This window comes from Brienomyrus brachyistius, chromosome 7 (genome assembly GCF_023856365.1).
Source record: "Brienomyrus brachyistius isolate T26 chromosome 7, BBRACH_0.4, whole genome shotgun sequence".
NCBI lineage: Eukaryota > Metazoa > Chordata > Actinopteri > Osteoglossiformes > Mormyridae > Brienomyrus > Brienomyrus brachyistius.
Window position 1 is genome coordinate 21,531,778 of NC_064539.1, and position 12,418 is coordinate 21,544,195.

The window sequence follows — 12,418 nt, forward strand, 5'->3', positions numbered from 1 at the left end:
TTGTTTTAAAATGTATTTTATTGGAGCTCTTCTATCATGCATATTGTCACGTTTTAATATTATTATTTTCATTTAGCAGATAAGCGAAAAACCCACCCCGTGCCTACATTTCCCGAAATGCTCGCCGGAAGTTATCTTTCGTTCGCGTATGAGGAAGTGGAACGGATATGACGCGACCTTACTATGTTATAGAAATTTCACGGGAATTCGGAGTAATGATACCCTGATTCTCTGATTTTTTCGGGAAGCTTATGAAAAGATCTCTTTTAGGATCGGAATTATCTGTGTGACACCGTAGGTAAGATACGAGTGCCGCAGCTATTGAAGAGTTTCGATAACTGAATATCTTAGGCTGACGTATAATGGAGGTGGAGCGATGATAATAATAATTATTGATAATAATACCTAAACTTATTTGTGTTGTCACTGATCTGTTGTGTGCGCCGGTGCGGCTCTTGTGATCGCGTTTTGCGGATTGTAACATCTTTTAAAGCGCCCTTCCCCGATGGCGCTTGTCCACTTCCCACCTTTGGGGCTAATGACGGAGACCGGTGTAGGTGCTCTGTCTGGGTGGGGTGAACCAGAGAAGGTTGCCTTTAATTTTAAATGTCACCTCTATCCTTATCCCGGTAAACCAGCCTGCAGAAGACTCCGTTAAAACCTGCGAAGGACCCACGCTGAGGAGGCGCCGGGTGGTTATACGGTGTTGGTTGTGTTGGGTTCAGTGGGGCGGGGGGGCGTCTGGTTTCGTGTGTATTTTACGTGGATATTTCAAAATGCCTCAGTGCCGTCTTTCACCGTTTCTCAGTATGAGCAACATCTGGGCCGGGTACCACAATTGCCTGTTTGCTGAAAAGATTAAGTAGATCAGGAATGCACATCAGTCATAAAGGCAGGAAACACTTAGAGATATACATGAAAACACTAGCGTGCTCTGAGCGTCCTGGGAGGGTTTTCTCCTTTGCTAGACAAAACAGCTACATTTTCATTTACCAGCTGATGAATGGTGTTCTTCTTGGTAACTATTCTGGTAAACAGACCACCATGTACTTTCTACAGGGGTCTGAGCAGACTCATTCTGACTGGTATCTCCTGATCGCTCTCCGGCATGTTCAATAATGTTCTTCCTGCATTTTCAGTTATAAACTGGGTTTGTAAATAGACTCAACTTTGAAAGCTGTATGAGCAGTTTTATATTTATGTGCTGGTGCTGAATACAAACATTCAGAGGTAAGGCGTTGATGTTGGCACTAGGACTGAGAAATGCCCCTGGTGCAGCCTTGGATTCTGTGTTCCTCAGTCTATCAGGGGATAAGGGGGGGTCCTTTTCAGAGATCCAAAGGTCAGTGGTGACTCTGAGGGGCGTGCATGTGACTTAGGCATTGGCCACAGAAACTCGGTAGCCTCTAATGCAGCAGCCTTCGGGACAGCAAATGGCTCCAGGTTCAGCTACGTGCTCCATGCATCCCTGTCTGCGTAAAACACGGCCATCCTGGCAGGAAGACTTTCCTGATGCACACGTGATTGGTGTCTGTGTGTTTGAGATGCCCTATTTTTAGATCTTAACTCTCCATGATTTGTAGTAAAAAAAAGTCAGTAATGTAACTTTATCAATGCCCTGCTTCTTAGTCACCATGAGTTACGTCATATTAATTCACCTTTATTTTTCTGTCCAGTTTATCAGACTACCAGCTTATCAGGCCACCAGCTCACAGTCCTTGGCCTGTAAGTTTAAGTAGCTGAATGAAGGCTTGCTGTTTCTTAATCACTGTGCTCCACGCTGACTCTGCCTCCTGTACTGGCAGCTCAGTGTTCTGCTGCTGATCGCCATAACTACTTCCGGCTGAGGGCTCTGAGCGAGGCAAGATGAGTGGCGCGGCGCTGGCCATCGAGATCGTGGTGGTCTTCTTCCTCGCTCTCTTCCTCCTGCATCGCTACGGCGACTTTCGCAAGCAGCAGCGCATGGTTCTCTTCTGCACGCTGCTGGCCTGGTACCTCTGCTTCCTCATCGTCTTCATCCTCCCACTGGATGTCAGCACGGTGGGTGCCCTCCCATCCTGTTCCCACGATGCCTGGAGCATTCCCATGGGCTCCTGTCAGCAGTAGTAACTCAAATTAAGTGTTTTGGGTGCCTAGCACTAAAGTGCCAGTGGCAGATATGCAAGCTGTGAGCTGGCCTGCCTGCCTATCTGTGTGCTCGTGTTTCCTCGCTTGTTCGTTTTCTCTCTGTGTGCGTTCACACATCCTCTCTCCCATCCAGACTATTTACAACCAGTGCCAGAAAGACAATAATGAACATGCAGCCATGGTGACGGTTACTGTGGCACTTTCTAACCAGACGACCGCCAACTCTTCCGTAACGCCCACCCGAAGGTCAGAATGCTCTTAAAATTAGCCCTGAGTGGACCAGGGGCCTTATTGTAAAAGTCAGACTGAAATCCTCCATTTGTAGATGGTCTGTAGGGGTTTAACCCTTGAGTGTGAGGTTGAGGGTATTTGTAAACAATGTAGACTGCTAAGTTAGTCATGTTTGATGTGAGTGCAATTTGGGGGGGGGGGGTTTAAACGGGACCTGTCAGTGGTGGCATAAGCAGCAACGGCGAGTGCTAAAGACGGCATTAAGTTAGAGGGGAGCTTCAGAGTCGTCAGGCGTTTGGGTCTCCCTTCACAGCCTCCCCAAGATGTGCTATAAACCCTGGAGCTACATCCCAACGGGAATCATGCCTGTGTTCTGGCGAGTGGTGTACTGGACCTCACAGTGTCTGACCTGGTAAGCGTGTGAGCGCCCTGTGTGTGCTCAGTACCTTGTCAACTTTTGACATCCGTTTGGTGACATTCCGTGCACCCCCGCTTTCCTGAGGGATGCTTGAGGGTGTCATGGTCTGCCTCTGCCCATCTTCCAGGCTCCTGTTGCCCTTCATGCAGTCTTACGCCCGTTCGGGAGGATTCTCCATCACCGGGAAGATCAAAACGGCACTCATCGAAAACGCCATCTACTACGGCACGTACCTGCTCATCTTTGGGTCACTGCTCATATACGTGGCTATACACCCGCAGTGGCGCCTATCATGGTAAGGCCCTGCTTCCCACCCTGCCCCTGTTCCCCCGACGTATCTCCCACGCTGACCTCCCCTCCTCCCAGGTACGAGCTCCAGACAATTGGCATCACGGCTGCCAACACGTGGGGGCTGTTTCTGCTGGTGCTGCTGCTGGGTTACGGCCTGGTGGAGATCCCCCGCTCCTACTGGAACGCCTCACGCCGCGGCCACCTGCTCCTGAAGACCTACTTCAAGGCAGCAAAGCTGATGAGCGAGAAGGCAGATGCCGAGGAGAGCTTGGAGGACATCATGGAGGTGGGGAGCAGTGACCAGGAGGCAAGAATTACCTCTAGGAGATCATTACTTTTACCTGCATATGTCCATGTTTCACATAGGAGGTGAGGAAGGTCAGTGAATCTATTAAGTACAACCACCCCCTGAGGAAGTATATCGACACAATTCTGAGGAAGGTAAGATGTGCTCCTCCACCTCTCTCTCTCTCTCTCTCTCTCTCTCATTCTCTTTGTCTGTGTAGAGTAACCCTAACCCTCACCCTCTCTTCTAGTGTCCTGTTGAGTACCAGGAGAAGATGGGCAGGAACATGGATGACTATGAAGATTTTGATGACAAGCAGAACACTTACCCCTCTGAGAAGGTTCTGGTGAAGCTGCATAAGCAGGTGAGCGGTCCAGCGCAGCGCCGTCGGATCACTCTGCCAGTCCAGCCAGCAGCTGGGGATCATAGAACCCTGTTGTCTGTGATGCTCATGTGATGTCTGCAGGTGATTTACGCAGTCCAACGACACAATCGAACCCGGGTCCAGTGGCAGATCCTTTTAGAGCAAGCACTCCACCTAGAGGACGTGGCCAAGAATGAGACCAGCTCAACACGGCAGTTTGTTCACAGCTTTGCCCCAACAGAACCAACGGGCTGGGTCAGCCGGTATCTGTACACCCCCACTGTCGGTGAGTAGGGTTTTGGGGTGGGGGGGCATATTCACACTGATCTCCCATTGTCTTGATGGTGGTTATTATCTGTTTTAAGCAATGTTTTGTTCATTGTGAATGAGGTGTGAGATGGGAAGATATTTTATTTATGTACATCTACTGGTTGATGGACAGTTGTCTGGGAAACCAGCATCGATCCCTACAGCAGACCTGCTCTGTCCCCTTTTTATTACACCTACATGTATGGTGTGTTGCAGCAACCAGCAGAACCTTAAATGGTTATAAAATGGACTGAAGGAGGCTGCATGTATGTGAGGAATGGTGGCTGAAGGGCCCTGGGCGGGTGTGGCCCTGTGGAGCAGCACCTGTCATAAGGGTCCTGGGCGGGTGTGGCCCTGTGGAGCAGCACCTGTCATAAGGGCCCTGGGCGGGTGTGGCCCTGTGGAGCAGCACCTGTCATAAGGGCCCTGGGCGGGTGTGGCCCTGTGGAGCAGCACCTGTCATAAGGGTCCTGGGCGGGTGTGGCCCTGTGGAGCAGCACCTGTCATAAGGGTCCTGGGCGGGTGTGGCCCTGTGGAGCAGCACCTGTCATAAGGGCCCTGGGCGGGTGTGGCCCTGTGGAGCAGCACCTGTCATCAGCATACCTTCCCTTAGGTTAACCATGGCTGACAAATGAGATCAGATTTCAGAGGGCAGGCTGATGGCCTTCGTTTGTCATCCCCCCCCCCCCCCCCCCCAGAGTGGTACTGGGAGTGTCTCCTGAAACACTGGTTCTACCGTCTGCTGGCCGTGGTGCTGTCCCTCTTCTCGGTGGCCGTGGTCTGGTCGGAGTGCACCTTCTTCAGCACCCAGCCCGTGCTCTCCCTCTTTGCGGTCTTCATCCAGCTGGCCGAGAGGGACTACAACTACCTGTACATAGAGGTGAGGGGCTGGGCGGATGCCGTCCAGAGGTGCAGCCGGCTCGGCTGGGTGGCGGGAGGCCTCACTGAGCATTCCGTGAGAGAAGTGCCGCGATTTCCTTTAGCGCACGGTGTGCTCTCGTCCACTAGATGGCGTGCTTCATCACCATCTTCTTCTTGTGCACCTGCGTGTATTCCACCGTCTTCCGCATCCGAGTCTTCAACTACTACTACCTGGCTTCACATCACCAGACCGATGCCTACAGTCTTCAGTTCAGCGGCATGTATGTTGATGATTGGGGAGGGGGTCCGCTCTCGTGTCCAGAAGACAGTGGCCTCCCGTTCTCAGGTTGTTCTGTAAGCCATCATGTCTCCACAGGCTGTTCTGTCGTCTGACTCCTCCCCTTTGCCTCAACTTCCTGGGTTTGATCCACATGGACTCTGCCATCTCCCACCAGCAGAAGGAGCAGACTGCTTACACATCTGTGAGTTCATGGACACTGTGAAAGAAACATCAGCGTGGGGAAGGTGGTTACAGCAAGACTTGGCTGAACCATAACTCGGGGTTTGGCTTCCTTTTCCTGTGTTTGGGTGGTGCTGCCGTGTGTCGGTAGTAGTGGATCTCTATTGAGGGTCTCCCCACTCCACATATTAGGTACATTGGGCCTGGTATTTGTGCCATTTGTACCTGGGGATCGTGCCGATGGCATGTAGTGTAAGCAGTGATGAGGATCTCTCCTAATCAGATCATCTTCCTCCCCCAGATCATGGGATCTATGCGAGTTCTGTCTTTCATTGCCAATGGCTTCTACATCTACTACCCCATGCTCATTGTCATCCTCTGCATCGCCACTTATTTCAGGTCAGTCCGCAGTCCGTGCTGGTGTCTAAGCAGGGAGGAATGTTCCCTCAGTGCCGTTCCTATCATGTGTACATTAATGTGAGTCTGGCCTCTGCTCCACGACCCCTCTCACTCCAGCCTTGGAACCCGGTGTCTCAACCTTCTGGGCTTCCAGCAGTTTGTGGGCGAAAGCGACATGACCTCTGACCTCATCGACGAGGGCAAAGAGCTCATTCGACGCGGTGACTGACCCGTCCGCTTCATTCTTTTGACACCCTTCGTATTTTAAAAAAAAAATTGATTTGAAATTGATTGTTTTGGTTCGTCTATTACCCAGAAAAGAGGAAACGCCAAAGAGTGGAAGATGGAGAGAACCGACGTAGAGTAAGCGCATGTGCATGTGATCGCCGTTTTGTGGGTGTCCCTGCCCATCTCTTCACAACATCCTTTCGTATCTGCTCTCTCTCGCTTGCACATTTTTTTTCCCCCCCCAACTTTCACGGCGTTGTGGGTCCACACACTTGGTATTTAGGGATCACCGTTCAAAGGCAGGTGGCCCGGTGAACCAGTTTCGGATGTTGGCCTGCCTTTCAGGAATGGAAGGAGCGCTATGGAGGTCAGCGGGACGACTACACGGCCAGGAACAGGAGCAGCCACGCCGAGCTGAAGGAGACCGGCTACAGCGACGTCTCCAATGCCGCCGGCAGCGGTGGCGGCAGCAGGCGTGAGGCTCCGGCGGAGGTCCAACGTGGGCTCTCATGATTGGCCCCCCGTACTTCATTGATTTCCTGTTCCTTTAACAGAGGCAAAGTACACGAGGCCCAGCGGCCGGCCTGAGAGGGACCGCATCGAGCTTCTGCAGGACGCCGAGCCGCTGGATTTCAATGCCGACATGCTGTCCGATGATCCGTTGGAGTCCGAGTCTGGCAGGTGCGGCCTGCACCTTGTCCTCTTTGCTTTACGTCTCCATCCGCAATGCTGCGGGCCAGCTTCTCTTTCCGGATGTATTTGCCATAATCCGTCTGTCCTTCCCCGCAGGCACTCCGGGGGGCGCTATCTCTCCATGTCGTCGTCACGAAGCCGCATCTTTGACGACGTGTGAGGATGGAGTCGTGGGCTGGGGGGGACGGACCGAGGGGAAAGCCGAAGCCAGGGGGCCGGAGGCCCTGAAGTTTGACCCCTGACCTCCAGCGAACCTACCTCCCCAGTCCACAGGTGGCATGCTGCGTCTGGACCTCTCTCCGTTCGGCCATTCTATCACCCCTTCACTTCTGCTCTCTCGAACACCTACATTCTGTCAACATAAACCCTGGGCTCCACCGCAGCCGTCGACGCCTGGTAACTGACCTCGGCTAGGGAGCCACGTTGGTGAAGCCTGTTAGTATAAATGGTGGGATTATTCCATGGAAACAGAGTAACAGACACCTTGAAAATGTTACTCCACCGTCCGGTTTGACTGCTGCTGAAAGCTGGCCCTCGGGAGCGGCGTGTGCCCAGGGTTAATTTCCCCAATCGCGTGTACTCCTGGTCCTCCAGGTGAAGTTGCACATGTTCCTGCAGGCCCTCACTGTGCTTCTCAGTGATGTGCCTTTCGTGCTGAGCCTGCTGTCTCAGATCTGCTTCCTGTGGCCCTGAATGTAAGCGTGTCCCTAGCATGGACATCAGTCAGCGTGGGCATTTTTCTGATCAGTCAGTCAAACATCCAGTGTTGTGACCTGGTCCCGCGCCGTACTGGCGTGCTTCACATCTGCCGCTGCCTGTCTGATCCGTCTTGGTGTGGCTGCCGCTTTGCATGTTAGGAGTTCTCCCTCATCAGCAGTGGAGGTGTATATGAAGAGAACGGTGACTGAACAAGGCAGGGCCGCTATGGTACCAGGCAGTCAAGGTAGTACAGGGACATGGACTCGGGCGAGTCCGGCTTTGGGTCAGCCTCATGCTTTCTAGCTGATATTTGTATTTCTCCTAAATGGGGTTATTAATTAAACTGATTGTAGCAGTGTAACATGCCCTGATGGTCAGTTCCCAGATTTTTGAAGAATTCTGAATGATCCATGTCTGAATAACGAGTGTTATTACCCATAATTACTCACAGGTGTTAAGTAATGGGGATTCTGCCTTATCCTGAGTATCTGAATAGTTTGTGGTATGCCTGATCTTCCTCTGGGATTTCTTAACACTCGCACTAACTTCATTAAGTCATCTTCAACCCACGCCGCAGTAAGGAGTGACTGTTTTGGTAAACTGAAGGATTTTTCTGGACAAATGCAGTTTCTTAGCAAACTGAGCCAGTGAGAACCACTGGACAGGCACAGGTGTGAATCCTGATCCTGGAACAGGGCGATGAAGGTGAATGCTACAGCAGACACGCTATTCTGGTCTGCAGGCCGATTCCAGTTTGTCTCAGTGAACATGAGCTTCTCCTTAAAGCCACCGGTTGTTCTGCCGGCGGTCGTGCAGGTTGGAAGGGCTGCACTGCGTTTTACTGCAACAGCCTTGAGGACCACTCTAAGTATAGATGGCCAGTGAACATGGTTCTCATGTTGCCCGCCTGATTCTCTCAGGCTTCAGTGCATCCTGGGTTAAGGTGCCGGACTAGGCTGTGGTCAGTACAACCAAGGCAGAAAATGCTCATGTGACATAAGTGTACAGATTCCTTTGTATAGGTATTTAACCAACTACAAACCTGTTAGTATAGTGGAGTATTATGGTAGAGAATGCTCTTAAAGTCATTGTGTTTTTGAAATGTTGCACTTTGTGGTCTTTTAACACAGGATTCTTTTTTTCTCCACCTTCCTTTGGCACTTAAATCACTGCAGCCCTGCAGTGTTTAAGATGCAGACTAACAGCTGACTTTTAAGCTTTCTAAGATGCACTTTTAGGTGTGAGAACAGCATTTGCTTTCACCGGTCTGGAACTGCTTGTGATGATTTGGGTGGAGATCACCGGTGCCGTGGAGAAGGCGGGGCAGCGCCAGTGCTGCATCCCATGCCATGCTGTCGCCATAGCGCCCACTGTATGCACATCTATAAATAACCCAGCTGTGGTATTTATACCGAGACAAACTTCTCTTACCCTTTACACAGCATGAACTTGTATGACCATAAGGAGATGACAGGTTCCGACATGGGTGTGTATGTGTGCGTGCACTTGTGCACACTCACTATGATTCACTAACGGGGAGGGGGGCTTTAAGAAAGGCTGGAATCTTTCTACTAGTCGCTCCCTGAAAATACCACGGTTGGAAAATGTTTCGTGCGACGTCAGTTATTGCCACCTTGACAATCCTCTTTCTTTCATTTTTATTTGATTAATTTATTAAATGTATATCTCAGTGTCCAGTTAACTATGACTGGTAGGTACTCATTCTAACACGAGTGACTGCTTGCCAGTGATTGTTAATATATTGATGATTTAAAAATGTGCATAATGTTATTTGATGTTTCTGTTTTGGTGCTGGAATCCTGTGATTAACTTATTGCCCTTGGTATGATATGTATCTGAAATAAATGTGATGTACCAGAATAAAAGTGCTGCATTACACCGAGTCCGTTTAGTGTGGATGTAGAGCTTTGAGCTACACTGTGAAGCATGCTTTACAAATCCAGATTAAACTCCATAGAGTGGGCTTCACCAGCCGTGATTACGGCAGTCAGCATTAATTGGTACTACCATGCTGCTCATGCAGAGTTTATGCAGGTATCAGGATACTGAATGTAATGCTTTGTAAAATCTTTTGAATCTCACTTTTAGGATTTTATTGCCATTCCGAGCCTTAACTTGTTACAATATGGGGGTCCATCCTGGGGTGTCAGAAGAGCATAGACACCCTGAACAGGTGCCTTATACACCACCGTATAAATCATGCGCTTCAGAACCATTACACCATGGTGGAACCCCCTCACCTGTATGTCATTTTGTCAAGGGCCCCTGAATTTCTAGGTACATCCCCTGTACCCAGCTGTTAGCAGCTGTATCCATGCTTTTGTCATAGTTGTCCACTGTGATATGAATGTGCATGAGGGGTACGCTACGAAGTGAGTTTGCTGGTTTAGTGAGGTTTCTTCAGGCTAACTTCCCAGTTCTGGGCACTACGGCCCGCAGCTCGCTTCTAACGGGGTATGTTTCCACGGTAATTTACGATGCACCTCTGCTCTGAGCAGCTGTAAGTGCAGGCTTTCAGATTATAACAGGCATAAGTTCTGCTCTTTCACCAAAAACTTGTACTGGAATAGTCCTTTCACAAAAAACAAGCCCTATATCTCAGAGCCTATAAATAGCTGCATGGAAAATGCTGGCACACTTTGAAGATCCTTTTGATCTTGGTGCACACGTGACACAGGGCTGTCCCCACAGGGCGACGGGCATTTAGAGGCCGACAGAATCCACTAGCTTCCCTGTAATATTCTTCATGAGCGATACTGATTTCTGTCAGGGACTTCTCTGAATTTCTCAGCTGCTGAAACTGCTGTACTTCTTTAATGCTACTCGACAAAGTAGTGCCCCAACTGTGGGTATTTATCAGTAACAAGAATTCAAGGATTGTACTTGTGGTTTTGGCATGATTGGTCTTTCTAACTTGCCTCCCAAGAACGACCTTGGGGCTCAATGAATCGTGGGATTGGTCCAGTTTAGCAGGGACGCATGGGCACCTGACTGTAGGAGGGGCCTGAGGATGTGTGTCCCACTCTCAAGCCCTGATACGTCATTCCCAGAGAAGCGAAGACGTAACACCAGGATCCGTTTTTTACTTCGCCAGTCATTCTTTACCCGTGTGAGGTCTGGCTTAATAATTTATGAATTAATGATCACATCCTGATGTACACGTGTCAAACAGCTCTCCTAACTACAGACAACACATCTTTGCCTTAAAGTATGTGCGAGTAGCTGTCGGTCACGTAAGAAGTTCTCATATTAATCAGTTCTGTCCACCCTTTTCTAAACTAACCAACTAAAAAAAAAATCTAAATTCTGACCTACCTGACTACTAAATAAGAGTAGCACAGGGTCTGGTGCAGCCTCCAGGAAATCCAGAAACACATAATTTTCTAAATTTTCTTTTCTAAAGGGATGTTAGCTTTTTCCACACTAACAGGCTCAAAATAGACAGGTTAATGTGCTCATTTTGTACATGTCAACATGTTGATTTTAAGCTTGTTAACGTGAAAAAAACAACATGTTTTGACCCTTCCAGCATTCTGTAAAATAGCTTCTCATGGAATGACGTTTTGGGGATGGGAGCGGTCTGGGTGCTGACAGAGGACGCAGCCCTCAGGCCCCTTTGCAGCCAGATGACTCTCGGAGCAACTGATGTGTCCTTGCTAACTGGAGCCAGAACTGGAACCGGTCTTCGGCAATGGAAGATGACATAAAATGGGTATGAGAACACAAGTACAGTTAAGTGTGCATATTGCATTGCACTTTTTCCCAGCGGAACTCACTTGCATTCAGTAGGTGATGCAGAAAAATTGACCTAGAGTGCTGTGTCGTCTGCTTCTCAAAGTGGTACTTGTGCTAATTCAATTACTGGATGTATTTGACTCCCAGGTCATTTTTCTGTGCTAAGTATAAAAGGGCTTTTATGCCATTTCTGGAACCTTAGAGGCTATTGAAACTTCACTAAGCTATTCAATGTAATGGCATATGCAGTTACATATGGTGGATAAATTCCTTCCATGGAATTCCCAAAGGTGATTGGTGCAACTGACTGCAGCCACATTCCAATCACTGAACAGAAAGGGATGTTTCACAAAGAAGGCGTGTAATGACCGTTCTGTGCTCTGTGCATCATAACTTTGGCATCACCCTCCTGTACCTAGTAATAGGTAGCTACCACCAATAAATGTAAGTTGTTTTAATAACTCAGCAATGGCCAACAGTACTACTGCAGATGATTTGTGACCATCAGCTAATGGGCATAAGTGCATAATATGAAACGGACTGGCTCCGTATCCAACACATTTTTTGTGAGTCTGCATCGCAGCAGCATTTTCATCAAGATAAAGAAACGCAATACACATTCTGAGCATGAATTACTGTGACACTAATGATTACTCCTGTTCTTCACTCACAGGGCAATTTGATGGCTTATTGTGGGTGACTGGGGCTATCCTTCCCTGAAGAGATGACCTTTGGGGTCCTCAAACCGCGGTTTGCCTTACTCACATAAACAGGATGATAATGACGTACGAGGTGCTGCACAACGCTGACACTATCAGAGAGGAGCGCACCCCACCTGACCAGCCACTGCCCCCCGATGATGTGGGCAAAAAACAGCAATGTGACAGATAGTCACAAAATCAGTATTATTATTATTATTATTATTATTATTATTATTTAGATTGAGGACTAGTTCCCTCATATTCACAGCACAAGGTTCTGCTTCTCTTGTCACAGTGACAGGATAACCTAGGAGGGAGTTTCCAACTTTGCTCATCTGGCTGGAGTGAGACTTTCAATTTGAGACAAGTCTAAGTCACAAATACCTACGCAGTTACATGTATGTATCGGTTTTATTAACTTGTAAATAGTCGGTAAGGTTTGCGAACCACCCCAATGCTTCTCATATTGCTAATTTTAGATTTATAATGGAATAATAAAGATTTGCTGTAAGATTTCTTGTTTGAGCGTGAGAGCCAGAAAGAGTGAGTGTAACACCAGATGCATGAGAGTTGGCAACCCTGACTTAGGTCACAC

General features: G+C 49.0%; 1 protein-coding gene across 2 annotated transcripts; it reads left to right on the plus strand.

Annotated features, from left to right (window-relative positions):
• The first annotated feature begins 154 nt into the window (after positions 1 to 154).
• On the plus strand, positions 155 to 9,265 carry lmbrd2b (LMBR1 domain containing 2b). Of its 2 annotated transcripts, XM_049020349.1 has the most exons (19): positions 155 to 298; positions 1,677 to 1,725; positions 1,806 to 2,040; positions 2,261 to 2,373; positions 2,672 to 2,770; positions 2,904 to 3,071; positions 3,143 to 3,353; positions 3,434 to 3,508; positions 3,604 to 3,717; positions 3,820 to 4,003; positions 4,725 to 4,906; positions 5,035 to 5,168; positions 5,264 to 5,369; positions 5,649 to 5,746; positions 5,864 to 5,967; positions 6,063 to 6,109; positions 6,320 to 6,449; positions 6,529 to 6,655; positions 6,764 to 9,265. In XM_049020349.1, the coding sequence occupies exons 3-19, from the start codon at positions 1,867 to 1,869 to the stop codon at positions 6,825 to 6,827; spliced, it is 2,130 nt and encodes a 709-aa protein (XP_048876306.1). In that variant the 5' UTR covers positions 155 to 298; positions 1,677 to 1,725; positions 1,806 to 1,866; the 3' UTR covers positions 6,828 to 9,265. The 2 variants fall into 2 exon arrangements, with proteins under 2 accessions (XP_048876306.1, XP_048876307.1); XM_049020350.1 differs by lacking the exon at positions 1,677 to 1,725.
• The last annotated feature ends 3,153 nt before the right edge of the window (positions 9,266 to 12,418 follow it).